The sequence below is a fragment of the Bos taurus genome, chromosome 7 (genome assembly GCF_002263795.3).
Source record: "Bos taurus isolate L1 Dominette 01449 registration number 42190680 breed Hereford chromosome 7, ARS-UCD2.0, whole genome shotgun sequence".
NCBI lineage: Eukaryota > Metazoa > Chordata > Mammalia > Artiodactyla > Bovidae > Bos > Bos taurus.
The window spans coordinates 20,353,002-20,379,005 of record NC_037334.1 but is presented as its reverse complement, the minus strand read 5'-3'; the positions used below and the strand labels follow the sequence as shown (position 1 = coordinate 20,379,005).

General features: G+C 56.0%; 2 protein-coding genes and 1 long non-coding RNA gene across 10 annotated transcripts; 1 reads left to right on the top strand and 2 right to left on the bottom strand.

Annotated features, from left to right (window-relative positions):
* Window positions 1-131: 131 nt before the first annotated feature.
* MFSD12 (major facilitator superfamily domain containing 12) lies at window positions 132-9,966 on the bottom strand. Of its 4 annotated transcripts, none has more exons than XM_024995023.2 (10): window positions 9,546-9,966; window positions 5,694-5,904; window positions 3,894-4,032; window positions 3,616-3,798; window positions 3,229-3,321; window positions 3,052-3,144; window positions 2,401-2,571; window positions 2,222-2,316; window positions 1,077-1,207; window positions 132-950 (listed from the first exon to the last, which is right to left on the bottom strand). In XM_024995023.2, exons 1-10 carry the CDS (start codon window positions 9,841-9,843, stop codon window positions 934-936), a joined length of 1,431 nt encoding a protein of 476 aa, XP_024850791.1. In that variant the 5' UTR covers window positions 9,844-9,966; the 3' UTR covers window positions 132-933. The 4 variants fall into 4 exon arrangements, with proteins under 4 accessions (XP_024850791.1, XP_024850790.1, XP_024850792.1 ...); XM_024995022.2 differs by having other exon boundaries at window positions 2,222-2,311; XM_024995024.2 differs by lacking the exon at window positions 2,401-2,571.
* Window positions 9,967-17,729: 7,763 nt separating this feature from the next.
* On the bottom strand, window positions 17,730-24,219 carry LOC100849681 (uncharacterized). Of its 5 annotated transcripts, none has more exons than XR_009495207.1 (3): window positions 23,485-24,219; window positions 20,022-22,245; window positions 17,730-19,813 (listed from the first exon to the last, which is right to left on the bottom strand). It is a non-coding gene; the product is annotated as an uncharacterized lncRNA (long non-coding RNA). The 5 variants fall into 5 exon arrangements; XR_009495205.1 differs by having other exon boundaries at window positions 17,730-20,164; window positions 20,245-22,245; XR_003035522.2 differs by having other exon boundaries at window positions 17,730-20,495; window positions 22,146-22,245.
* On the top strand, window positions 20,420-25,965 carry HMG20B (high mobility group 20B). The gene is given in 10 exon segments (NM_001038054.2): window positions 20,420-20,468; window positions 20,749-20,804; window positions 21,286-21,394; window positions 21,874-22,077; window positions 22,693-22,813; window positions 23,183-23,229; window positions 23,503-23,575; window positions 23,814-24,029; window positions 24,595-24,727; window positions 25,265-25,965. Coding segments are annotated over 9 exon segments (954 nt in total). The 5' UTR covers window positions 20,420-20,468; window positions 20,749-20,766; the 3' UTR covers window positions 25,278-25,965.
* The last annotated feature ends 39 nt before the right edge of the window (window positions 25,966-26,004 follow it).

The following is a 26,004-nucleotide window of genomic DNA, read 5'->3' as shown; positions in this document are numbered from 1 at the left end:
TCCACCTCTGGGGCCGAGGCCTGGGGGCAGTCAGATAAAGGGAGACCTTGGTGACCAAACTCGAGGCAGGGGCAGACAGACGCCCACTCCGGCCTCGCCCTGGGCCCCAGGCAAACCGCCAAGGCAGAGAGTTCTGGCCCCAGGCAGCTCTTTATTCACGGTCAGCAGTGGCCTGGGCGCAGGGGATTGCACTCGGGGACCCCAGCCAGGCACGCGGATCCTCGACGCCTCCACGGCCAGGGTTTGGGCTCCTGGCAGGCTCAGCGACAGCTCTGTCCTCCAGGGCCTTCCAGCACCCAGGAAACCCTTGGCTGGCCAGGGCTGAGCTCCATGCAGCCCCTGGACCCACGACCCTCATATCCGGCCCCACATAACACAAAGCACCTCTATCATCCAGACGGTGGGAGGTGGGTTAGAGTTGGCACTGCTGCTGCTGCTGCTAAGTCACTTCAGTCGTGTCCGACTCTGTGCGACCCCATAGACGGCAGCCCACCAGGCTCCCCCGTCCCTGGGATTCTCCAGGCAAGAACACTGGAGTGGGTTGCCATTTCCTTCTCCAATCCATGAAAGTGAAAAATGAAAGTGAAGTCGCTCAGTCGTGTCCAACCCTCAGCGACCCCATGGACTGCAGCCTACCAGGCTCCTCCATCCATGGGATTTTCAATACTTCAATACTCCTCCAGGCAGGAGTATTGGAAGAGTTGGCACTGGAGTACACCAAATCACAAGAATCCCACCAGCTCGGTGTTCTCCCCTTACCCCAGCAGGGATAAGCTGCTGGGACCTCACCCATCCTGACCTCCACCCACAGCCAGGCAGAGACAGGACAATGCAGGGGAGGGAGCAGAGGGGCTGCTCCAGGCCTCTGGACATCAGATGTTCACAGTCGAGGTTAATTTACAAAGGGCAAGGGACCACCGAGTGGGGTCAGGGCTAGGCTCCAGGGTCCCCTGCAAGAAAAGCGGTGGGAGTGGGGTTGGGGGGATGGGCCAGCCAGTTCTGGCCCCGCTGTCCCAGACCTACCACCACCCAGGACTAGTTGGGGCTTTTGTGGGGTGGGGGCGCCTACGACTCACATCTCCGAAGGCGGATGGGCCAGACCAGGAGACTGCACAGAGCCATGGTGGCGGCCACGCCCACACCACCCGTCACGACCACCATCACCCAGTGGTAGAAAGCCACACAGGCTTTGCAGCAGAGCTCCAAGCTGGGGAGGAGCAAGAGGGAGTGAGAGTTATCACTAGGTACCCTCCGGCTCCAGGCTGGACCTCCTACTCCTCTCAGCTGGTGCCCAAGCTTTCCTGGCACTCAGGCCAGGGCCAGGGGTCACCCTCCACCCCCTTATCCCCTCCAGCATCTGATACCTCACCCAATAAGGTCAGCTCTGCCTTCAAAGTCTATCCCAGACTCCCCATTTGTCCTCCCTCGGGACCCCCAACCCAGTCCAGCCCAGCACCACCCTCACCACCCTACACCCTAGTCCCCTCCCGTTCCCTCCTTCACTGCCCCATCTGTCCTTCCAGCAGCCACTAGAGGGCTCAGTGAGCAACTGAGTCAGGCCCACCCCTCCTCTGCCCACAGGGCTCAGAGCCACCCCCACCCCAGCCCCCTACTCCTGCAGTCATCCTCCCCTGCTTCTGCCCCTGCACGACCTGCACCATCCCCTCCCTGCCCTGGCCTCCTCACTCTCCAGACACCCAGGCCTTCTCCACTGTTCTTTCAACACACCAGGCCTGGTCCTGCCTCAGGGCCTTTGCACAGGCTCTTCCTCTCCATTTACCTAGAAATCCCTGACATCCACCATGTCTCGGATCTCATGTCACCTCAAGGAGGCCTTCCTGACCTCTTTCCCTAGTGGGCCTCCCTAAGTAGTGTCCTTCACGCCCTCATACATATTTATTCATTGGATAGTACTGTGCCTGGAACCCTAAGGCCTAAGGATCTGAATGACAGGAATTCCAGGCTTTCCCACTGCCCTGTCCACTCCCGTCATCCAACCCATCTTTGTGTGGTCAGCGCCCAGCACAGGACACACTGTCCACTCTGAATAAATGGGTGCTGGAAATGGGGAATAACCTGGTCTCCCTGACTTTGAGGCCACCACCACTGTATTGGGATCTTCTGTCAGTCATGGAATCCATAGTCTGCGGGCAGTGCCTGGCATACAACACAGGCTTGGCACACCTTACTAGACATGACGATGGTTGGATGGGGTACTCACGAGCAGGGGTGCAGGCTCTGGATGGCCATAACTGCCAGCCCATTGGCCACCTTGTCCGAGAAGCTCATGGCACCATACACGAAGGCTCCACTGTGCTAGGGGGACACAGGCGGGGGGGTCAGCACCCCAGGCTCGGCCCCAGTCCCCAACCTCGACTTGGCCCCACTCAGCAGCCCTACCGTGTGAGGACCGATGAGGTCAGCCGTCATGGCCAGTGAGGTGACAAGGATGGTGGCACAGCCCATGCCCAGCAACACAGCCGCCACATACACAGCCATGCCCAGCTCCTCTGCCAGCGCCACCCAGGCTGCAAAGGCCAGAATCACCAGAAGGCCCACGAAGTAGGTCATCTGCAGAGCACCCAGCCCGGCGTCAGGCCCACCTCATTGGGCAGGCCTGAGCCAGACACCAGCCCTTTCTGGTCTCTAATCCGGCCCCCAGCCCCAGCAAACAAGAGGACTGAGTTGGGTCATCCCTAAGGAGCCCCCACTCTGACCTCAGAGAATTCCGAGGTTCTGAGCCTGCTGATACGGAGTGATCCATGGAGCGCATGTTCTACAGCTAAGCTGTCTGTCATGGCTGCCACTAGAGACTGGTGGCTACTCATGTCTCAACACGAGTTAATAAAGGAAATCAAGTGAAGTGTTTGGTTCCTCAGTCATACCCACTACCCCCACTCCTGACCTCTAGAGGGCTGTGGGTGGTCACAGTGTGCTCAAAGCCCAGGTTCTACAACTCGTTTCCCATCTTGGGGTTCCTGTAGGATGTGGGTGCTCTGTCCGGAGTTGCCAAGGTTCTGGGGGCACCCCCCTCCCCACCTTCCCACTCACATTCCTCCCGATGCACTTGTTCACTGGCTTCATGAGGAAGGAGGAGCAGAAACCGCTAAGGTACATCACCAGCGGGATGGTGGCGATGAACCTCTGTGGGGTGGAGAGGGCGCAAGCACGTCGGGCCTGGCTCAGCAGGCGCAGGGACCCCTGCCCCAGCCTGCCCACCCGGCTCACCTTGGGCAGGTGGAGGGAGTAGGTGAGGTACATGGCTATGTACGTCTGGGACAGGTTCACAATGAGCCTCGTGCTCATGTACAGCAGGCCAACCTAGGAACACACGGAGCATGGGGCAGGGGGGCAGGGCTGCAAGTCAGGATGAGTCACCCTGTAGCTCGCCACCCTGCAGCTGGCACCTGACCATTAGTAGTGACCGCCTAGCTGGTCAGGTGGAGAAGATGGCAGGGATCTATTAGTAATGTCTGTCCTGGGTGTGGACTTGGGAAGGGGTACATTTCCTCTAGTGTCTGCCATCTCTGCCTGCAGCCCGGCACAGTGAGGGCCCTGGTTGGGGAGAAGCATCAACCCCAACCTTGTTTGACCTCCCTCTCCCCGCTGTCATACCTGATAAAAGGCTGGCTCCCGAAGCCAGTGTTTCCAGAGCAGCAAGGGCTGGGTGGTAGAGGGAGCCAACAGGGGGCTGTGTTCACCGGGCTCCTCCACCTGCCGCCGGCGCCCTTCCCTGGTGCCCAGGTGGAACAGCAGTGAGAAGACAGCTCCGACACCCACCACCAGCAGGGAGAGATTCTGGGGACCGGGTAGGAGAGGGGTCAGCAGTGACACTTGGCCCCAACCCTAAGTTCAGGACCTTGGGAGCACCCCTCCCAGCCCCCACAGCTCACCCGGAACACTGGCACATCCTGGACCCCCAGCTGGTCGCTGACATCCTCAGTGGGGCCGGTGTGGGGAGAGCCCTGCAGGTGTAGCAGAAGCCAGGCAGCTCCATAGACGGTGATGTTGGCCACCACAGTGAAGGCGTACCTGCGGGACAGTCAGGTCTCAGAGAGGCCACCCAGAAGCCACACAACCGCTTCCTTCCCAGGCGGTCACCCAGTCAGAGATGCTGGCCATGCCTGGGGAAGTCCTGGCCACATGATGTCAGCCACCAACACATCAGGTAGTCCCCGGAAATCCTCTGCTGGCCTCAGTTTCCCCAGCCTCCACGTTATCAGACTTCCTGCTCTGAACCAAGACTCCACCACGAGGTCCTGCAGGGCCGAGTCAGGGCTGCAACCCAGAGACCTGAGATACTCAGAAACCCTGGGCTTCAACTGGGCAGAGTCACCTGGGCCCGCACCTGCCTGTAGCCCCTGAGCCCTGTCCCCCAGGGCCTCACCAGATAAGGAGCCTCTGGGTCTCACTGGGACTCCGTTTCCCTTTCTGAAAGTTAAAACAAGAACACCCACAGAGTCACGAGGCAGGCTTGGTAAAGCTCTTGTGGGTAGAAAGCACCCGGAGCTTGACTTCTATGAGCCCAGCCCGCCCCCTGCAGCTGGGGCCTTTGGGGGCCCCGGTCATTGGGCAATCCCCCGATGCCGTTAGTGCCTGCAGCTCCCAGCCCTAATGGGGAACTGGGTTGCGGACAGGTGGGGCCTCATGACCAGCGTTCATGCCTGAACGTCCACCTGCAGGAGAGACATCCCTCCTGCCCAACAGTCACCTCCTGATGCCCGTTCCCCCGACACAGGCCCCGCTCTGCTCAAACCCTCTCCCTGGGTACATGTCAATCAACCTCCTGGGCTTGTCATGAGAATGAAAGATGGTTTGCTGTGCTCACACACAACAAGTGTTCTAAAGGGCTCCTGCTACCACCACACCTAGAATCGCCACCTTTAAGCAAGTCAGTGGATGAGCTGGGGGCCAGCTGTACCCACATGTGACAGGCAGGATGCTAAGATGCCCAGAGATCCCCCTGCCCTGCTTCCTCTCCATCTAACCTCCCCCCTTTGGGGAATGGAACCTATGAATACAATGGGATGTCAGGCCATGTTAAGATAACATCCTATGGCAAAGATCAAGGGATTTTGCAGATGTAATTAAGACAGACTATCCTTGGTGGGCCTCCTGGAGAAGGAAATGGCAACCCACTCCAGTATTCTTGCCTGGAAAATCCCATGGACAGAGGTGTCTGGTGGGCTACAGTTCATGGGGTCGCAAAGAGTTGGACACGACTGAACGACTGAGCACATCCTGGGTGGGCCTGATCTAATCCAGTGACCCTCAGAAAGAAGAAGGCTCACACACCGTCCCTGAGATCAGAGACTCTCATGCTGGCCACAAAGCAGCAGCAAACGCCAGGACTTCTAAAAGGACGCAAACACAGCAAATGATGACAACGTAAGCGGGGCAGAGGGACCTGAAACCTCAGCCAACACCTCAACTGCAGCCTCAAGCCTGAAGCTGAGAACCCAGCTAAGCTAAGCCAGACTCCTCACCTGCCAGAACTGTGAGGCAGTCCCGTATGTGCTGTCTGAAGCTGCTGATGTGGTGCTATTTGTTACGCGGCAACAGCTTAATGATACATTGATTGACGGATGTCCATTCTGGGGCTGAGACCCAGAGCCACACAGCCAAGCAGAGCTCAGATGTGATAGGTTGCCCTGGGCCCCCTGCCCCACCCTGCCCTGCCCCAAAGGTGGTACCTCAGAGCTGTGAGCTCCACCTTCTCGTGGTCGTTGGTGACGAGCTCTGGGATGAGGCTGAGGTGGGCGATTTGTGTAGCAGCCCAGCCGAACTGGAAGATCACAATGAAGGGCCCGTAGTAGAGGAGGGCGGCCCACTCAGGTGTGGCGGCCCCGCAGCCCAGGCAGGGGCTGAAGATGAAGGGGAAGGACAGCAAGACACAGATGGTGCCTGTGGACAAGCAGAATGGGGAGGGCACATCGCAGGCCTTCCCAACGGCCCTGGGCCCCCCAGGCAACCGGATGGGGCCAGACCCAGACACAGACACGGCTACACAGTGAGTGAGGGCCAGAGCCCCAGGCTCCCTGGGCTCACAGCCCTGTGACCGATTGGGAAACTAAGGCAGACAGATCTAGGGGTCCCCCTGAGGACACACACCCAAACAGGACAGAGGAGCTGGGCCTCCCCATCCAGGCTACCTGCCCCTTGTGTGCGGCGGGGAAGCACACACAGGAGGTCACATGCCGAACCACGAGGGGGAAGGGGCAGCAATGGGGGGCCCCATGCCAGCTCAGGACTCCCCCAGCTCGCCCTCTAGGTGACAGCTCGAGAAACTGAAGCAGAGCTTGAGGCCATGCAGCAAGTTGAAAGAGCGCTGAGGGGTCCCCTGGGGAAGTGCCCACCACTTCCCCTTCCTGCCTCCCCACCAAGGAGGATTTTTCTTCCCAGTTCCTACCAGGTGATGCTGGGTGGGGCTGGTTGGACCCTGCCTTCCCTGAACCCTAGTGTCCCCATCAGAGCATGAGGGGGCCTCTTCCTGGAAAATACCCTAATTCCTCAGAACAAGCACAGGTCCTTCCCGAGGCCTCAGAGGCCCTGCCGACCTGCCCCGTATCCTCCCTGCCCTCCCCTCCTCCCCCCTCCTCCCCTCAGCTTGCTCTGCTCCAGGTACTGGGCCTCCAGCTTTTCCTCCTGCCCCAGGGCCTTGGCACCATCTGTGCCCTCTGCCTGGAATGCTTCTCCCCACGACATCTGAGCAAGACCCATTCCTCTCCATCCCTTGGGACTCAACTCAAATGTCACCTCCTCCAAAAAGCTGCCCCCTCACCAGCTCCATTGCCAGCAGTCCCCTCCCCACCCTGACACTGTCTGAACCCTGCTTTCTCTCCTTCACATCCCTTAGCACTCACAGGAATTCTCTGTCTGCCTGTCTGTCTGAGGGTGGGTAACAGGTCTCTCCAAGTCACTTCTGTGTCCCTGGCACCCATTACAGAGCCTGGCACACCAAGATCTTTTCAGTGAGTGAATAATAACAGTGGCCTCTGTTTACAGCCCAAAGCAGTACACGTTATTATTAACCCCATTTCCTGATGAGGAAACTGAGGCCCACAGAGTGAGCTACGGAACGAAGAGTCCAGCCCTCCACCCTTCTCCTCCCATCCCCGGAGGGCCTAGAGTCAGACTTCAGTTCTTCCTCTTTCCTGCCCCGGCTCCGGCTCCGGAGGTGACCTCATCCCCCAGACCCTGGGCCCGCCCCCGCAGTCCAGGGATTGGGAACTGAAACCCAAACCACCCTCACTATTTCTCTGGAACTGGTGCCTGGGAGGGGCACCCCGGGCCCCTCTAGATGCCTGGAGGTCTGGCTGCCACTCAGGGCCAGACAGGAACTGTAGACTCTGGTCAGAAGAATGTGCTGCCGTGGCCGGACTCTACCCTGCCACTGCTCAGGTAGTTAACCATTGTCAGCGCCCCAGGCTGCCTGGCTGCGGAACTTTGGGAAGTGACTTTACATCTCTGGGCCTTTGCCTCCAGAAAAGGCAGCTAATGAAAATACCCCACAAGATGGGTGTGAGGATTAAGAGTTAATGAAATTGGGAGCTCCTACTACTCTGAGCCACTTCCTGTCTCAGCAACTTCAAAGCCATGAGACTTCACACCTTTGCAAATGCTGTTTCAACTACTTGGAATGCTGCCCCATAAACACACACTTCTATTCATCCTCCAAAACCCCCAAGCTAATGCCCCCTCCAGTGCTCTGCTTCTTCCTTATGAAGTCCAGTCTACCCACCTGCCCCAACCTGGACCCCACAGGAGTATCCATGTGCTCTCTGGGTCCTCCGTGGGCTAGAAGCGGAGCACAGATGCTCATTAAGGTGAACATCAAGTCCGTCCCCACTACCCACAGATTCAGGGGCAAAATAGAGTGAAAGTGGGCACTGTGGCCAAGGTGACCTTTATTCAAGTCACCTTATCAAGCCTCACAAGGGGCCACCCTGGCTTCCTCTCCCCACAGATCTTCCTGGATCTTCCTATGTGCTAACCCCAAGGCAGGGGGAGGGTGCAGGGAGATGCCTTGATATCTGGTTGGGGCACCATGCCCCACACCTGTTTTGCCTAAACACAAAGCCTTCAGTTTAGGAGACTTAGATTTTGGTCTGGGGTCAGGTGAGACCCTCACTGAAGCTCAGCCCTCTGATTACAAAAGGGGAAGTCGCTTTTTTAGTAGCGCTGCTACCAGGTCCCATCCCAGGGCCCTGGCACAGGCAGCATCCACTGCCAGGGCCACCTACCCACCGCAGGCTCCGTCTCCTTAGAAGGGTCTCGTCTGTCCATCCCAGAAAACAAAAAGAGTCCTCACACCTCTTTGGCCCAGGAACGACCTGTTTGGTGTGTGTGTCAACAAGCCTACCCAACTATTATGAACAAAATTGCATTCGAGATTGTGGGTTTGGCTCTGTAAGCGATCCCAATGTGAGCCTGTGGAGGGACACCTCCATCTGCGGTCTGAGTCACCTGCCTCTACCTGCTCCCCTCCCTGGCTGCTTGTCTAACAGCCTGAGCGTGCTCAGTGTCTAAGAAACCTGAAATCCAGCCCTAAGCCGCTGCAGACACAGCAAAGCTGGCCACCTGCAGGCAACCTGGAGGTCTGCTGAACCTTGCAAATATGTCACTCACAAGGGCCCAGGGCAAATAACTGCCTCTTCAGTCACTGTTTCCAGGGGGCAGGGAGATACTAGCCGGCCCTCCTGGCACTTGAAAAGCTACCACCCTGAATTCTCATAAGTGGCAGGATTCCTGGCTTTGCTTTCTGAAATGCCTGGCGTGCCCCAAGTGCCAGGATGTGGCTAGTACTTCTGCCAGGGAGAGAACAGTAGGCAAAGTGGCCCGCAGCTAATCTCAGGGCCCAGGGTCCAGGCGGGCAGAGGAGGGACTCTAGGAGCTGGGCCTTATCAGGGGTGTGCACTGGGGAGGGTACTCCCAGCCCTGTGATACCTACCTCCTCCCCTCTCAGACAGCCCTCTAGTCCAGGCAACTCCCCCAGAAGGAACAGAGGGTAACCCCATAACCTTCTCTGCAGAACCCCATCCCATCAGCGGGACAAGCACAGAACCCTGACCTTTCTGGCTCACCCAGCCCACAACCCAGTTCCCAGGGCAGCTCCCCAAAGTCACCAATTGCCACGTTGCCCAAGATGGGGCAGAAGACATATGGACAAAGTGCACTGAGGGGACAGAGAGCAACACGGGGTTCTAGGCAACCTAACTCTGAGCTGCCATCGGTGGTCACTCTCATACAAACAGAGAGAAGTCAGGCCAGACCAGACAGACTGACAGTGGAGGCACTGGCAGGAAGATCCAACCCAGAGAGGGTTCAGGGTGCCCCTGAGCGTCAGACAGATGAAGAAAAGTGACCCTAGAGGGTCACACCCAGAGTCACATGGAGGAGGCTCCACGGGTCAGCCATCAGACAGACAAAGACTACAGAGCAGTCAAGTGGACCGATGGGAAGGCTCATGGGCTGCGCAGATAGAGGACTGAGCAGTGGGACAGAGGGGCCGGCAGTCGGATGAGGGAGGCCGGACTGGGGCTTACCGACCAGGTGCCAGGCCTTGCGCGGGCCGAAGCGGGCGCAGCGGCCTGCGGCGCGGTCAGCCTCGAAGCCCACCAGGGGTGTGCACAGCCCGTCGGCCACCTGGCCGAGCAGTAGCAGCAGGCCGGCGCCGCGCGAGCTGTAGGCGCGCACCGAGTGCAGGTAGAGCAGCAGGTAGGTGAACCACATGGACGCGCATAGGTCATTGAGGAAGTGGCCCACAGCGTAGCTCAGCCGCGCGACCAGGGACAGCGGTCGCAGGGGCGCTCCGGCACCGGCAGCCGGGGGCCCCGGGCCCATGGCGGCGCTCCGGACTCGGCCCGTCCGTCCGGCGCTGGCAGATTGTACCCCCAAGCCGGGATCGCCGCGTCCAGTTCTCCCAGGGGCGCCTCTCCTCCGCCCCACCCCGCCGAGCGCTTTTGCAGGGGTGGTGCTGGTGGACCCGGGACAACCTCGGGTGGGGAGGGGAATCTCGGGAGCGGCGTCCACTCTCGCCAATCGGAGCCGCATACCGGAGAAGGCAAGCCAATCATCACGAGGGGGGGCGTGGCCCGGGGGCAAATAGGTTCTCGATGCCGGGTGCCAGCGGGTTCAGCCCCGCCGGGGCTGCTGGGTCCTAGCGCCCACGTTTCCTATCATTGGTTTGCGGACCCCCTCCCACGCAGGTGGGGGGCGACGCTAAGGGCTCTCCTAATCAGACTCGCGCCTTAAGACCCATGCCGTTTCAGGCTGCCCGCAAATTTACGAGGCCTCTTGTGGGCCAAGGAGGACAGGGTGGGCTGGGGACGCGGATGGGTGGAAGAGCGGTCCGAGTCCGACCTCGCCTGGGGCCCGGTGATTTCCTGGCCTGGAGAGACCCAGTCCGACGCAGAGAGGACACATTAGTTGTAATTAATTAGTTATTAACGATAATGGGGATGATAAAAATATTAACACCAGCTGGCATTTATGAGCGCTGACCGTGCCAAGCGCCCACGTGGATTTTCTCCTCCCAGCAGAGCAGGAGGCGGAGCAAGTCTCCCATTTCACAAGCGAGACACCGCCTTGGGGCTCATCGTGAGTCAGGTGCATGTGACTCTGAGGCCAGCGGTCTGGACCCCTCTCCATCCTCCTTCCAACGCCTTCCCCCACCCCCCACCCCCCACCCCCCGCACCCCTCGCCACGATTGGGTCATCGCGCACACAATTTCAAGTTCCTCCAAGCGTTTGGTGCAGTTCCCCCCGGCCTCCGGGTCTCCACCAGCAGTGGTATAAAACCTGCACTCCGGAACCAGAGGCCGGGATCCAGGTCCGGCCCCATCCACTCCGAGCTCCTCCTGCTGGGACAAGTCCCATCTCTTCCTGGGACTCCCCAGCTCTAGAATGGATATGCTGTATGTTTAAAAGGATCTAAGCGTCATGGGACTTCCCTGGTGGTCCAGTGGCTAAGACTCCGCCCTCCCAACGCAGGGGACCTGGGTTTGATCCCTGATCATAGAATTAGATGCTGCATGCCACAACTAAGACCTGGCCCAGACAAATAAATAAGATAAAGTAAAAACTTTTAAAAAGAATATAAGCATCAGCGCTTAATATTCTCAGCCAGAAAGCCTTTTCAGCACCCTCTCCTCCCAACTCAGTTATTACTCTGGGTTCCACAGTATCCTGCTCTCCCCTGCCCCATTTGTAACCCTTTGTCTTCCCCACTGGATGATGATCCCTGTGAATACACTCTTAGTCACTGGGTTGTCCCCAGTGATGCCTGGCACATAGTAGGAACTCAAGAAATATTTGTCAAATGATTGAGTAGTGGACATATAGGCAAAGAATCAGAAATGCAGAAAAATGCAGACAGAAATTGGGAACCAGAGGGGAACCCATTTATAAACTTAAAGTTCAGGGGACTTACCTGGTGGTCCAGTGGTTAAGACCCAGCGCTTCCACTACATAGGTTGTGGATTTGACCCCTGGACAGGGAACTAGGATCCCCCATGCTGGAAAAAGAAGAAAAAGCAAAAAGGTAAACTTGAGGCTCAAGCAACCCAAGGGGTGCCCAGCCCAGACTTTGACACTGATAAGGACCAACTACTGCCACACACATTTTTTCATGGAGAGGAGCTGAAATGGGTGTGAATGGGAAATAGTGGCTTCAAGAGAGATAGCCTGGTAGAAAAACAGAGGAGATAGGGGTAGACCCAGATCTCTGATAAACTGATAAGAAGAGATCAGAGAACCACATTTCCTCCCGGCCAAGGTTGCTTCCTTTCAATTTCGGGTTTTTTTTTTCTTCAACTTTCGGCCACCCTCTGAGGCATGTGGAATCTTGGTTCTCCAACAGGGATTGAACTCGAGCCCCCTGCATAGAAGCGGGAAGTCTGAACCACTGGACCACCAGGGAAGTCCCCAGAAGACGACTTTACCACTACCAGTGGACTTCTCTGGTGGTCCAATGGTTAAGACTCCAAAGACTTAACGGTCCCAAGACTACATACTTCCACTGCTGGGGTGTGCTCAGTCACTCAGTCGCTCAGTCATTTTCCACTCTTTGTGACCCTGTGGACTGTAGCCCGCCAGGCTCCTCTGTCCATGGGATTTTTCAGGCAAGCATATTTGAGGGGGTTGCCATTTCCTCCTCCAGGGGATCTTCCCAACCCAGGGATTGAACCCAGGTTTCCTGAGTCTCCTGCATTGGCAGGCAGATTCTTTACCACTGAGCCACTTGAGAAGCCCCACTGCAGGGGGCATGCGTTCAGTCCCTGGTTGCAGGAATATCCCACATGCCGTGTAGCACTGCCAAACAAATAAATAAAATAAAAAATAAATACAACCCTATTAGCCTAAGCTTTTTATTTGCATTCCTCCTCTCTTTTCTTACCTCAACACTTCACACCCATTTTACAGATGAGAAAACTGAGGCTCAGACAGAAATTCCTTGCCAGAGGGCAAGCAGCTGACAAGAGGTGGATTCAAGATTCCAACTGAATTCCCTGTGACTTCCAATATCTTTGAGTTAATTACTCACTTTCAGGAGAGGTCTCACCTGTGGGTAAAGATGGTTGAGTTTTCCCTCTTTTATCAGCCTCCTATGTGGATCAGGAACCCAAGGCATCAACCTGGCAGCCCCTGGGCACAGATCCAGCAGGGGGAGGAGGGGTCGTTTGGTCGAAGTACCAATACATCTCTCATCTCTGGGTTTTTGGCCTATTGAAGCCAGCTAGTACTTCTTGGGACTTCCCTGGTGACTCAGACAGTAAAGGGTCTGCCTACAATGAGGGAGACCCAGGTTCAATCCCTGGGTCAGGAAGATCTCCTGGAGAAGGGAATGGCAACCCACTCCAGTGTTCTTGCCTGGAGAATCCCAGGGGTGGCAGAGCCTGGTGGGCTGCCGTCTATGGGGTCACACAGAGTTGGACACGACTGAATCGACTTAGCAGCAGCAGCAGCAGTACTTCTCGGCCCTGACTCTGGCAAGTGTCAGTCGCTCACTTGTGACCGCATGGACTGTAGCCCACCAGGCTCCTCTGTCCATGGGATTCTCCAGGCAAGAATACTGGAGTAGGTTGCCATGCCCTTCTCCAAGGGTTCTTCCCCACCCAGGTATCACACCCGGTTTCCTGTATTGCAAGCAGATTCTTTTCGGTCTGAGCCACCAGGGAAGTTGACTCTGTGGGGATGGCAGGAACAAGACTGATCCTGACACTGGGGGAGCCAGAGAGCTGCCCCCGAGTATTGTCATTCATTCATTCATGAACTCATTACTTAATGAATGAACTCATTCAACTCACTGGATCTGGTCTCAGCCTGAGCAATGCTGGAGCCCCAAAGATTCTGAAGCCCCAATTCTAAGTGAGGGCAGAGCCGCATCCTCCAAACCCCCCATAATCAGTGCTGGGACTGGAAGAATCAGACCAGGAAAGGTGACAGAATGTCAGAGGAGTTGGGACATTACCCTCAGGTCACTGAGCCACAGTAGAGTTTTGAAAAGGTGAGGAGAATCAGATTAAAAAGTCTATGGGGGGACTTCCCTGGTGGTCCAGTGGCTAAGAATCAGCCTGCCAACGCAGGGAACATGGGTTTGATCCCTGGTCTGGGAAGATCCCACATGTTATGGGGCAACTAAGCCAATGTGCCACAACTACTGAGTCCATATGCTCTAGAGCCCAGGGGCCACTGCAATGAGAAGGCTCAAGAGAAGCCACTGCAATGAGAAGGCCGCGCACAGCAACTAGAGAAAGTTCCCATGCAACAACGAAGGCCTAGCACAGCCAAAAAAAAAAAAGCCTGTGGGGGTGGGAAAGGAGGTGAAGGTGGTTTATCCCAAATCAGGCCTCAGCTGCCTGGGTGGATACCAGCAGGGGGCATGTAGGCCCCCTAATAAGGGGGTGGGGTCAGATTTGCTGGGAAGACCAGAGAAGGCCATGCCTAGGGGAAGGGATGTCAGGAAGGACAGATAAATGCTGAACCCTTGGGTAGGACAAAAGGAAGGACAGACAGGCTTGTGTTCAGGAGAGATCCAGACATGCTTTGATGCCCCCAGAGCGTCCACAGCCGCCTCAGACGCCAGACCCGCGGCTCTCCTCCTCCAGCTGAGTATCGGATGACCTGGCAGCCCCCATCCAGCATCGGGAAGGTGCTTGCTTTGATCTTCTCTCTGACCTTTGAACTTCTCAGGCCAAAATGGGTGGGGGGTGGGCGGACACTCAGAGGGGGAAGGTTCTAACACTCAAAAAAAATTTCCTTACATCCCAGGGCCCACAGCCAAGATCAAACCAGGCAGTTTTGTGCAAGCTACGGGGTCATAGTTTCCCCTTTGTATAAAATGGAGGTGAGAGTGTGTATGATGCTCAGTTGTGTCCGACTCTTTGAGCCCGCTAGGCTCCTCTGTCCATGGGATTTTCTAGGCAAGAATACTGGAGTGGGTTGCCATGTCCTCCTCCAGGGGATCTTCTCAACCCAGGGATCGACCCCCATTTCCTGCAGCTCCTGCATTGTAGGCAGATTCTTTACCACTGAGCCACCAGGGAAGAGGAGCAACTCTGATTAGAGTTATTGGGAGACCTTAGCGGGATCAGGCGGATAGAGCACTTCCTGGACCCTTGAGAAGGGTTTCCCAATCCTGTTCACAGCTTACACTTGGCACTGGATTATTCTTTGTGGTGGGGGCTGTCCTGGGATGACAGCACTTCTGGCCTTCACCGGGTAGATGCTAGGAGCAGCCCCACTCGCCCTAGACATGACAACCAAAAATGTCTCTAGACATCAGACCCCTGGGTGGGGGTGGGAGGGGCGCTGAATTACCCCTGGGTGGAAACCACGACACTAGAAAATTCTCTGTACCAGAGGCTTCAGTCTCCGTGGACAGGAGCAACCAATGCTTTATGGAGCACTGACCAGCCAGGCCGGGTCGCGAGCACTGTGCTTGAATTAAACTCGTTAAATCCTTCTCACAACCTCATACAGGCAGACATGCTTATTAGCCCACTTTGCGGTGGGGCAAACTGAGGCACAGAGTGTTTGGTAAATTGCCCAAGTCACAGAGGTGGGCCTCAGCGCCACCTCCCTGAGCCCAGGAGAGTCCAGCAGCAGCGGTGTGTGTGTGGGGGGTGTCCCTTGCCCAAAAGACTGAGACCCCGTCCCCACACCCCTTCCTTCGGACAGCGGTTGCCTCTGCGTTTCGCTTTTGCCTCCTTGGCCCTTCATTGCTCACGACGGCAATCCCCTGAATTAAATTCACTCTGTAAAAGAGCCTAACGAAGGCGGGGATATCACGAGAGCGCCGACCGCATCCTGATCCTTCCTGGGGATGGAGAGAAATTGAACGGCCCGGTGCTGGCAAATAAGTATTAAAAACAAACGTAAACGCGGAGGCGTGGGTTAGGGGGATGACGTCTCTGGTTGTCCAGTGGTTGACTCTGCTCCCAATGCAGGGAATACGGGTTCTATCCCTGGTCGAGGAACTAAGATCCCGCATGCTGCACAGCGCAGCCCTGCAAAACAAAAACAAAACAAAACAAAACAAAAAGCCCCCCAAACGGTAACCCCGCCCCAACGCCTGCCTCGTCGATCAAGCCAAAGAGGCGGGGCTTGGAGGGCGGCGGTGGGAGGAACTACGCGTAACTTCATGTTTTCCTAGCTACGCTGGAAAAGGGGTCCAGACAGCTGGTTCGGAACGTTTGAAACAAAGGCGGCAATACAGTCGTATGAGGAAGAACCAGAAGTTGCCAGAGCTCGTTACACAGGCGGTGATGAGGTCCTGCTGTGGGAAATTACCCAGCCCCAGAGGCAGGGCTCTGGGCTTCACATATAAAGCCACTGGGCCAAAGGCTGCGGACTCAAGAGTTTGCAGAGGATGTTCACGGCGTGATTGATCATATGATCACAGGAAGCAAGCTGTGGGACTCCGCTGGCGGTCCAGTGGGTAAGACTGCAGGCTTCCACTGCAGGGGGGCACAGGCTCACTCCCTGGTCAGGGAACTCAAATCCTACATGCTTCTTGGTGTGGCAAAAAAAAAAAAAAAAAGCAAGACGTGAGCTTACATTCCTTATAGGAGTGCATTCACACCCGTGTGTGTGTGTGTAAGTGTTGTGTTTTGCTTTGTGCCCCCCAGCCTTCCCAGGTGAAAGTCCTAATCCCCAGGACCTCAAATGTGACCTTATTTGGAGATGGAGTCATTGCAGATGTAATGAGTTAAGATGAGTCACAATTGGAGCAGGGTGGTTCCTAGTACAATACAACCCATGACCTAATAAAAAAGGGGAAATTTGGAAATACACACGCCCAGAAACGTCATATAAATGTGAAGGTGGAGATGCAGTGATGCTTGTACAAGTCAAGGAAGGTTGCAGATGGCTAGGAGATGCCACAGAAGCTGGGAGAGCTCAGAGAGCATGGAACAGACTCACAGCCTCAGAAGGAACCAGTGCTGACCAAGCTCTTGATCTTGAACTTCTGGTCCCCATAACTCTGTTTTGTTTTTTTTTTCCCCACACTGCAAAGACATGCAGAGCTTCCCTGACCAGGGATCGAACCCATGCCTCCTGCAGTGGAAGCCCAGAGTCTTAACCACTGGATTGCCAGGGAAGTCCTTTTAACTTATTATTATTATTAGTTAATATTTTAACCATTTAAAAATTCTCTATTTCTGGCAGAGCTAGGTCTTCATTGCTGCATGAGCTTTCCTCCCATTTCCTCGATTGGGGGCTGCCCTTTGTTGCTGTGCGGGAGCTTCTCATTGCAGTGGCCTCTCATGGGCTTTAGGGCATTCGGCTTCAGGAGTCGTGGCTCCCAGGCTCTAGAGCACAGGCTCAGGAGTTGTGTTGCACTGGCTTAGTTGTTCTGAGGCATGTGGGATCTTCCTGGACCAGGAATGGAACCCGTGTCTCCTGCATTGGTTGCAGATTCTTTACCACTAAGCCACTGGGGAAGCCCCTATTATTATTTTTTAAAATAAATTTCAGTTGTTCAAGTCACCCACTTTGTGGTGCCTTGTTCCTATAGCCCTAGGAGACTCACAGAGTATGTATGTGTATAGGTAGGTAGGAAAAGTTTTGGTAAGAAATGTGACAAGCTTATAAGGGGAAGTATGGTATGGGTCTGGTAGCCTTCACACACAACTTTAATTTGTACAAATGAAATGAATTTGCACATTGCTTGCATCATAAAATTAATTTCACAAAGACAGTTAAGTCATCCTTAATGGATCTTGTATTTCTCAGGCTACAAATTGGGGCCCTCTTCCTGGTTTCACACGATAAAAATTTCCAGGGACTTCCCTGGTAGTCCAGTGGTTAAGAACTCTTCTTCCAGTGGCAGGGGATGCTGGTTTGATCCCTGGTTGGGAAACTAAGATTCCACATTGTAGAGCAACTGGGCCTGGATGCCACAACTAAGATTCAATGCAGCCAAATAAATAAATAAATATATTTTTTACATTTCCAAATGGAGCATAGAAATGAATGCAAAGAAACTAACATGAAATTATATGAGGTTAGACAGCTAGAGTTCCTGGTTTTATTGAGAGCTAGGACTTGAGAGAAGTTTGTGGCTAAGGAAAAACCTATTTATACTTTGGGGGGCCAAAGTATCGGCTTTTAGATCAAAGAATGAAAGATATAAAGTCAAACAGTAGAAATGCTGCTTCTTACATGTTGCTTCTTGGGGATGGGTGGGTGTCTGGATCACATGCACTGGAGTGGATGCAATGCCATTTGGATTCAAGACACTTTTATTTTTCCCAGAAAATATCCACACAGCAAGGAATTTGTCCTGATGCCAAGGAGCTGCAAACTGCTTTCAAAATCGACATCAATAAGATAGGAGATTAGGATTGATATCTATATCACTAGTATATATAAAATAAATAACAATTAAGGACCTACTGTACAGCACAGGAAGCTCTACTCAGTACTCTGTAATAGCCTATATGGGAAAAGAATCTAAAAAAGAGTGGATATATGTATATGTATAACTGATTCAATTTGCTGTAAACCTGAAACTAACACAACATTGTAAATCAACTATATGCCAATAAAAAAAAAAAAAATCAACCTCAAGACCTTTCATTTCTTTTCCATGCACAGGAAGACCCCTGAATTCCTTGTGTAGTACCTTGGGAGTGGAAGGACACGTTTCTATGGCAACATCAGCTTTGTCAATCAAGCCAAAGAGGCAGGATCTGGAGGTTGGGTCTTTCCTATTCTCCTGGCTGGAATTCTCACCTCGACATTTTCTAACCAAGCAGAGAGGCAAGCAGGTGTAGGAAGTCCCACATCTGATGAAGCAACAGAGCGGTGTGGAATTTGGGTCTGTCAAAATTCCAGGGCACAGCTTATCTTCCTCAGCTCTGGGATGCCTCTTAGAGAAACAGGTTCATTGGGATTTAATTCACATTCCAGATAATGCACCTGTGTAAAGTGTACAATTGTGTGAACTTTAGTACATTAATGGAGTTATGCAGCCATCAAAGCAGCCTAATTTTAGAACGTTTTGATCACCCCAAAAGAAGCCCCGTGACCTCCTTTGCCCCTGCCCACTGACTTTCTAGCCCCAGGCAACCACTAATCCACTTCCTATCTCTCTGGAGTTCTGGAAAATTCATATAAATGGAACCATACACTGTGTGGCCTTTTGTGACTGGCATCTTTGACTGAGCCTAATGTTTTCAAGGCATATCCCTGTCCTAGCATGACACAGCAATTTATTCCTTTTTATAGCCAAGAATATTCTATTGGATGGCTGGCCCACAGTATTTACCTATTCATCAACTGATAGACATTTGGGTTTGTTTCCACTTTTGCACTATTGTGAATCATGCTGCCGTGAACATTCATGTACAAGTTTCTGTGTGGATGTATGTTTTTAATTCTGAATATGTCCCTAGGAGTGCAGTGGATGCATTGCACGGTAATTCCTGGATGCTGGTGGTTTAGTCTCTCAGTCCTGTCCAGCTGTTTGCGACCCCATAGACTGTAGCTTGCCAGGCGCTTTTGTCTACTGGAGTGGGTTGCCATTTCCTTCTCCAGGGAATCTTCCTGACCCAGGGATCGAACTGGGTCTCCTGTATTGCAAGCCCATTCTTTAACTCCTGGGTACATCGCATGGTAACTCTATGTTTTGTTTTGTTTTTAGCCTTTTGAAGAACTGCCAGACTGCTTTCCAAAGCTGCTGCACCTGCCTGTTAGAAATTTACATTATACATTTATTTGTTTATTTAATATATATGCATTGACAGCACCTGTGGGCACTGTTCTGGGTGCTGGCAATATAGCAATGAGCAAACAGGCAGCTTATAGGGAGGAAATGAACATATGGAGCAAAGATAAGATGGGGTGTTTGGGGTGGGGTACAAGCCTGGGAATGTCTCACTGGAAAGGGGGACATTTAACCTGGAGAAAGGGCATTAAGAGCAAGTGCAAGGGCCCAGAGGTGGGAATAAATGAAATGGACATATCTAAGGAACGTTGAGGTCGCCAGAGTAAGTGAGGAGGAAAATGAAGGGAGGCGAGAGCAGGAAGGTGCTGTGGGTAGATTGTTTGGGGTCTAACGGGCCATCAGGAGCATCCAGTGACCACAATTATCCTGGGGTCAGAGGAAACACAGTCCAGGCTGTAAGAGGACCAGGCTGCTGCCTGGGGGTCCCCAAGACTCCAGAGCAGGGTCTCCTGGCCCTTCATCTTCACGAGATCCTCGCAGCTTTCTTGTCCCCACCACATTCTTCTTAGTTGCTTCGAGCCCAGCTCCTGGTCTCAGCTTTGCTGCATCCGGCCTTCTGGACGTGGACTCTGTGCAAAGCTTCCATTGCATAGGAGAGAAAGCTGAGGCCCTTTCACAGGAGGGAGAGAAGCTCTTGCATGCAGGGTGGGGCACGGCCCTGTTGGGGGCTTTAAGTCCAGTCAGTAAACGGGAAACTTCTCCACCCGGTCTGCTAAGAACAGGTCCCACCTTGCAGTGGGGAAAGGGACTGCTCCAAAAGACCTTAACCCCTTCCCTAGCAACTTACTACCGTCCCCATGACAACTAGGGCGGGGCCGGATTCGGCCTCATAGGTCTCCGGATCCTGCAGGGGCGGGGAGTCTCGCCTTCAGCAGGGGAGGAGTCTGAGCCGCGCTTGCTGGCCCTTTAAGAGGCTCCACCCGGCGAAACCTGAAAACATCCTGATTGGTCCCGAGAGCGGCCGAGCACAGCCGAACTTGACGCGCCCGCCTGCAGCTTTCTCTACTTACCTCCCACGCGGCTCAGTGGCTACCGCAGCCAATCACCAACGGGCGCGCCGACCTGTATCTGCATGGTCACGCCCCAGGGGATGGGTATACCCAATCCGATCGCTCGCCGAGTCGTTATTAGCATGTCGGGGGCGGTGCAGGGCGGAGCGGGCAGCAGGGGCGGGCTCCCGGCGGTTGGTTGGAGCGTCGTAGCAGCCGAGAGGTCCGGGAAAGTTTCTTTGGAGGTGAAAACAGCCGCGGAACTCGGGGCCCTGCGAGGAGGCGGGGGCGCGGGGATCCCTGGGCCGGGGCGGGGACCCTCCTGGGCCGGGAGGGTGCGGACCCAGGCCTCCTGGGGGGCGATCGCCCAACAAAGGATCCCTGGGGCGCCCGCCCCCGAGGGCCTCCCCGCCCCCGGTTCCGGCCCCCCCAGGCGCCCCGGACCTGGCATTACAGGGTTTCCCAGCCCAGCCCCGCCATCGCTGGCTTGGGCGACCCTCACTTGGCCACGCGTCTACGTTCCAGGTGCGGCCGGGAGTGGCCATGTCCCACGGCCCCAAGCAGCCCGGCGCGGCCTCCGCGTGAGTGCGACATCCCCTCCCCCTCAGCCCACTCGGGGATGCAACCACCCCGTCCCGTTGGAGCTTCTCGAACCCCGGGCCCAGGGTCTTGACTCCTCCGACTTGGGACAGGAGCCCCCCCCACTTCGGAGTTCCCACGGGCTTCCCCCAAACCTCCGTGCTCTAGTCCTTTTCAGGAGTGGCCTGCTGACCTTCTCTAGTTCTCCTGCCCTAACCCCGGATCCTGACCTCCTCAGACCCCTGCTCTCAGAACTCAGGCCGCTAGCTGCCAGCGCTTTCGTCGTGGGGGAAGGGGTGGGTGACCCTGGCGTCCCGTAGCTCTAGTCTCTCCGAGGTCCCCTGTGACTCCCCTAGTGCTCCAATCTCAACCTCCGTATCCTGACCCTCTTCAGAGCCCTCTTCTGAGGACTCAGGCCTCTTGCTGCCAAATCCGTCGTCAGGGGTGGGGAGTGGGAATGACCCTGGCTTCCCGTGGCTACAGGCCGGCGAGCGGCAAGGCTCCAGGACAGCATGGGAGCTTCGTGGTGGCTGTCAAGCAAGAGCGCGGCGAGGGCCCGCGGGCCGGAGAGAAGGGGTCCCACGAAGAGGAGGTGAGAGTCCCTGCACTGCTGTGTCGGTGGGCCTTAGCCTTAAAGCTCCGCCCCGAGCTAAATTTGAATTTGCTGTGGCTCCGCCCACAGTCCAGAATTCCCTTCCCAAGCTGAGGCCTGCCCCATGTCAGATACCACGCCCCCAAGAGCTCCACTGCCACTGTCTAGGCCCCGCCCACTACCCGCGGAATCTCTGCTAGTAAGGCACGCCCATACAGGGGACACGCCCACAACACAAGCCAACCCAATCCTTGGGTTGATGCTCTGTCCCCAGTACCTCTCTGATCCCTTTACCCATGGCCAGGGGTTCCTTAACCCCACTCTCCCAATTCTAAACCCTGACCAGGCCATACTTCCATACCTCTGGGTCCCACCTCGTGGTTAGGCCCCACCCAAGTCTTCCAGGGCCCCGCCTCTTCCCCTCTGTGCCCAGCCCCAGCCCTCCAGACCCCTCCCAACAGCGCGACTGGGTTCTGCAGCCGGTGAAGAAGCGCGGCTGGCCCAAGGGCAAGAAGCGGAAGAAGATCCTGCCGAATGGGCCCAAGGCACCTGTCACCGGCTACGTGCGTTTCCTGAACGAGCGGCGCGAGCAGATCCGGACGCGCCACCCGGACCTGCCCTTTCCCGAGATCACCAAGATGCTGGGCGCCGAGTGGAGCAAGCTGCAGCCGGCGGAGAAACAGGTGGGGACGGCCCGGGACCACTGACTGACCTGCTCTCACTCACTCAGACATCCATCAGCATCACTTACCCCCAATGAACAGGTGTGGCAGGCCCTTCGTTCTGCCGGGAGGACTGACCACCCGTTAGCTCTCTCCAGCTTGTTGAAGGGAGGGGAGGGTGGCAGTTGGCTGGAATAAACATAAAAGTTAATAAACACCGTTATAAAAGAAGTCGAGGGTGGATGCTGGATTTTTGTTAGAAACCTTGCGGTTTTAAAGTTCTGGTAATTAATTTAAAATTTGCAAAAACATCAAGGAAATGTAACAAAATCACCAGCAGCGTACACCCTCTACATGGTATTTCAACAGGCAAAATGGGTTTAGAAGGGCAGGTCAGCCCAGAGGTGGGAGCCTGCAGACAGTCAGACACCGGGGAGTGGTTTAAAAAGGCTGGAATTGGGGTGAGGTAGTGAGGTCCGGGAGTTGGGAGGTGGCTTGAGCAGCAGAGCGAAGTGCGAAGTTTTGTCTGAAGGGCAGCAGGGAGCTGTGGCAAAGTGTAGTACAGCAGGCTGAGTGATGGAGTCTGCGAGGCCTCCGCTGCCACTGGGCCGAGCCTTCTCTCCCTGCCCCCACCAGCGGTACTTGGACGAGGCTGAACGGGAGAAGCAGCAGTACATGAAGGAGCTGAGGGCCTACCAGCAGTCGGAAGCCTACAAGATGTGTGCGGAGAAGATCCAGGAAAAGAAGATCAAGAAAGGTGCGAAGGGCCTCAGCCTCCAGGCAGCTGAGTGCTTACTCTGAGACAGGTGACCCAGGCCGATGCACCCCCCACCCCACCCCCTGCCAAAGGGTCTCTCACGGTCATGTGGGAACGAGACACATGTAACCAGACAGTTGTGAGTGAACGGGGCTGATCTGTACTGAGATAGGACACTCATGGATATGAGGGTGGGGGGAGGGGCCCAGGAGGGGCCTTTGATCCAGGATGAGCAGGTGCGGGGGTGGGGGGAAGGGGGTGGGTGTTGGTGGAAATAGTGGCGTTCCAGGCAGAGGGGACAGCATGTGCAAAGCAGGGGGTCAGAGGAGACCTGGGAGACTGACCCTGCCCTCCTCCCTCCCCCACCAGAGGATTCCAGCTCTGGGCTCATGAATACCCTTTTGAATGGACACAAGGTAAGCGTCCCTCCTCCACGGAGAACACCGGGGCGAGAAAGGTCTGGCGTGTTTAAACCCCCGGGTGACCAAGGACCGTCGCTCATGGGGTGAAGTGAGCACCCCGTCCAGATGTGTGCGGGTGGAGGCGGGGCACTCACACAAATTGAGAGGGGGGCAGTAAAATGGACTCTGACCCAGGTAGCCTCAGGAGACCCTCCCAAGCTTAGGGGATGTCCCATAGGAGAGTTGACTGACCCCCCTCAAAATTGCCACCTTGTCCTGTCGTCCCAGGGTGGGGACTGTGACGGCTTCTCGACTTTCGACGTCCCCATCTTCACTGAAGAGTTCTTGGACCAAAACAAAGGTGAGCGCTGACCAGCAGTTCTTGAAGCAAGCGTTGAACCAAGAGGGCATCGAGGCGGGAGGCAGTGGGTGCCTTCCTCTCTTGCCCTCGCAGCCCAGACTGCTGAGATGTGGGGCTGGAGACAGAGCAGTGACGGAAGGCTTGGCGTGGGACACAGCTCAGGGCGAAGTCCGCAGACGGAAGGCGGCCGGGGGATGGCGGGGAAGCGTCAGGCTCTTACCCGGCTCCCCGCCTGCAGCACGGGAGGCGGAGCTGCGGCGCCTGCGGAAGATGAACGTGGCCTTCGAGGAGCAGAACGCTGTGCTGCAAAGGCACACGCAGAGCATGAGCAGCGCGCGCGAGCGTCTGGAGCAGGAGCTGGCGCTGGAGGAGCGGCGGACGCTGGCGCTGCAGCAGCAGCTCCAGGCGGTGCGCCAAGCGCTCACCGCCAGCTTCGCTTCGCTGCCAGTGCCTGGTGTGGAGGCCCCGCCCCCAACAACCTAGTCCCGCCCCCTATGACCCCGCCCTCGATGACCTCGGCTCTGCCCGGGCTTCCGCGAGTTCCGCCCCCTCTGACCCCGCCCAGCAAGTCCTCACTCTGGCATCCCTTCACCCCCAGTCGCTGCGCAAACCGCTTCTCTGTCCGACCGACGCGCCCCTGCTGACCCTTACTCCCGGGAATCCTAAGCCCCCGCGGCCCGGTCCTCACTGAACGCTGCTCGTGCCAGCCCCGCCCACAGTAGCCCTCGCGCCCCGCCTCTCCCCGGGTCTAACTTCCGTGTTCATTCCTCGGCTGACCTAGGCCAACTTCTCCCCCACCAGTTCCCGAATCCCCCCATCACGACCCCGCCCTCTCCATCTTCCATCTTCTGACCTCTGCCACAGTTGACCTTGATTTCCCCGGGTCCAGACGCCCTGACCGCGCGCACCTGACCCCACTGACGCTCACCCATGGCCCCTTCCTCTTACCCCCACCTTCTGATCTTTGTTTCCGTGGTGATCCCCCACTGGGCTCGTCTGACGGGTCCCTGCCTCCCCAGGCACCGGCGAAACGCCCACGCTCAGCACCCTGGACTTCTACATGGCCCGGCTGCACGGCGCCATCGAGCGCGACCCCGCCCAGCACGAGAAGCTCATCGTCCGCATCAAGGAGATCCTGGCCCAGGTCGCCAGGTGTGTACCAGGGCAGGTCTGCCCCCCGCCCATTCAGCCCAGCTTGGGCTGCCTCGCGTGGGGACCACCTCAGGCTTGACTTGCCTTGGAGAAGCCTGGCTACATAAACCGGTTTTAGGTCTCCAGCGGGCTTTCTGGGGTCTGGGGCCGTTGCCGCCAAGTGGGATCTAGCTGCCAGATCTTATTCCGAGGCCACAGTGCTTGCAGGATCTACTAGGTGGGGCTGGTTTGATGTAGGTGGCTAATGGCCTAGCTACTGGGGAGCCCTAATTCAGCCTGGTACTGTGTTAAATGCTGCTTGGGGGATGTTGAGGCCAGCACACCTCTGGCTCAGGGGACCCAGAGCTTCACCACAGCTTCTGCATGGGTTTTTCTGGGTGGCTCCTAGCTGCCCAGGATAGGTGGGATCAACTCCAGGCCCCCCACCCTAGCATCCGAAGGAGCAGAGGAGGGTGGCCTCTGGGGTACCCCAGGATGGGGATGGGGGCTGAGACCTGATGTGGGTCCCCCATCAACTAATCTCTTCTTTTGTCACAGTGAGCATCTATGAGGGTGTCGGCCGCCCCACAGATCCAGAGAAGACCAAGCTCTGGTCATGGCCCCTCCCCCAGTTGCACCCCCTGGAGGAGGGGTGGGGGGTTCCATCCTCTGGGGCCAGGCCTGATCCTGCACCTTGGGGGCTCTAGCCCCCCTAAAATTAAATTTCTACAGCATCCCTCTAGCTTTGAATCTCCCCAGGTCCCCATCCTAGAAAACCCACCCACCATGCACTGTGCACAGACTCCCAGGGCCCAGCCAGGCCTGTTGGCCTCACAGGTCACATCACACTACACAGACGTGGGAACACATGAGGGGTAATGTAGCCCGGGACAGGAGGAAACCCACAGCCGCTCACAGCTGGTGTGGGGAGAGTTACACACCCTACACCCACTCCCCGGGACCAGCTCCCAGACCCAGGGCAGAGAAAACCCACATCCAATACACGGGGACTCCTGCCTGGCAGGTGTCACCCTAAGTACCCACACGGGCAGGCACCTTGCAGGGACACACTTTCACACTCCTGGCGGAGCCATCTATCTGTCACCCTCGCATTCCTGCACCCCTGAATGGGGGGGCTGGCACCACCCCATGCTCGTTCAGCTGAGGAACCACCATGGAGGCAGTTGTTTTGCCACCACTCGATCTGGACTTCTTAAATAAAAAAAAAAAAAAAAAAAAAGGTGGAATTGAATTTCAAACTTAAATGAGTATGTGTGTTTTTTTTAAAGGGGAATGGG

Coding starts and splice junctions, on each gene's coding strand:
- MFSD12 (XM_024995022.2), bottom strand. CDS start 9,843: ATGGGCCCGGGGCCCCCGGCTGCCGGTGCCGGAGCGCCCCTGCGACCG. Junction 3,799..3,893: donor AGGATGTGCCAGTGTTCCGG/GTGAGCTGTGGG, acceptor CCCGGTCCCCAG/AATCTCTCCCTGCTGGTGGT. Junction 2,572..3,051: donor ACAAGTGCATCGGGAGGAAT/GTGAGTGGGAAG, acceptor GGTGCTCTGCAG/ATGACCTACTTCGTGGGCCT.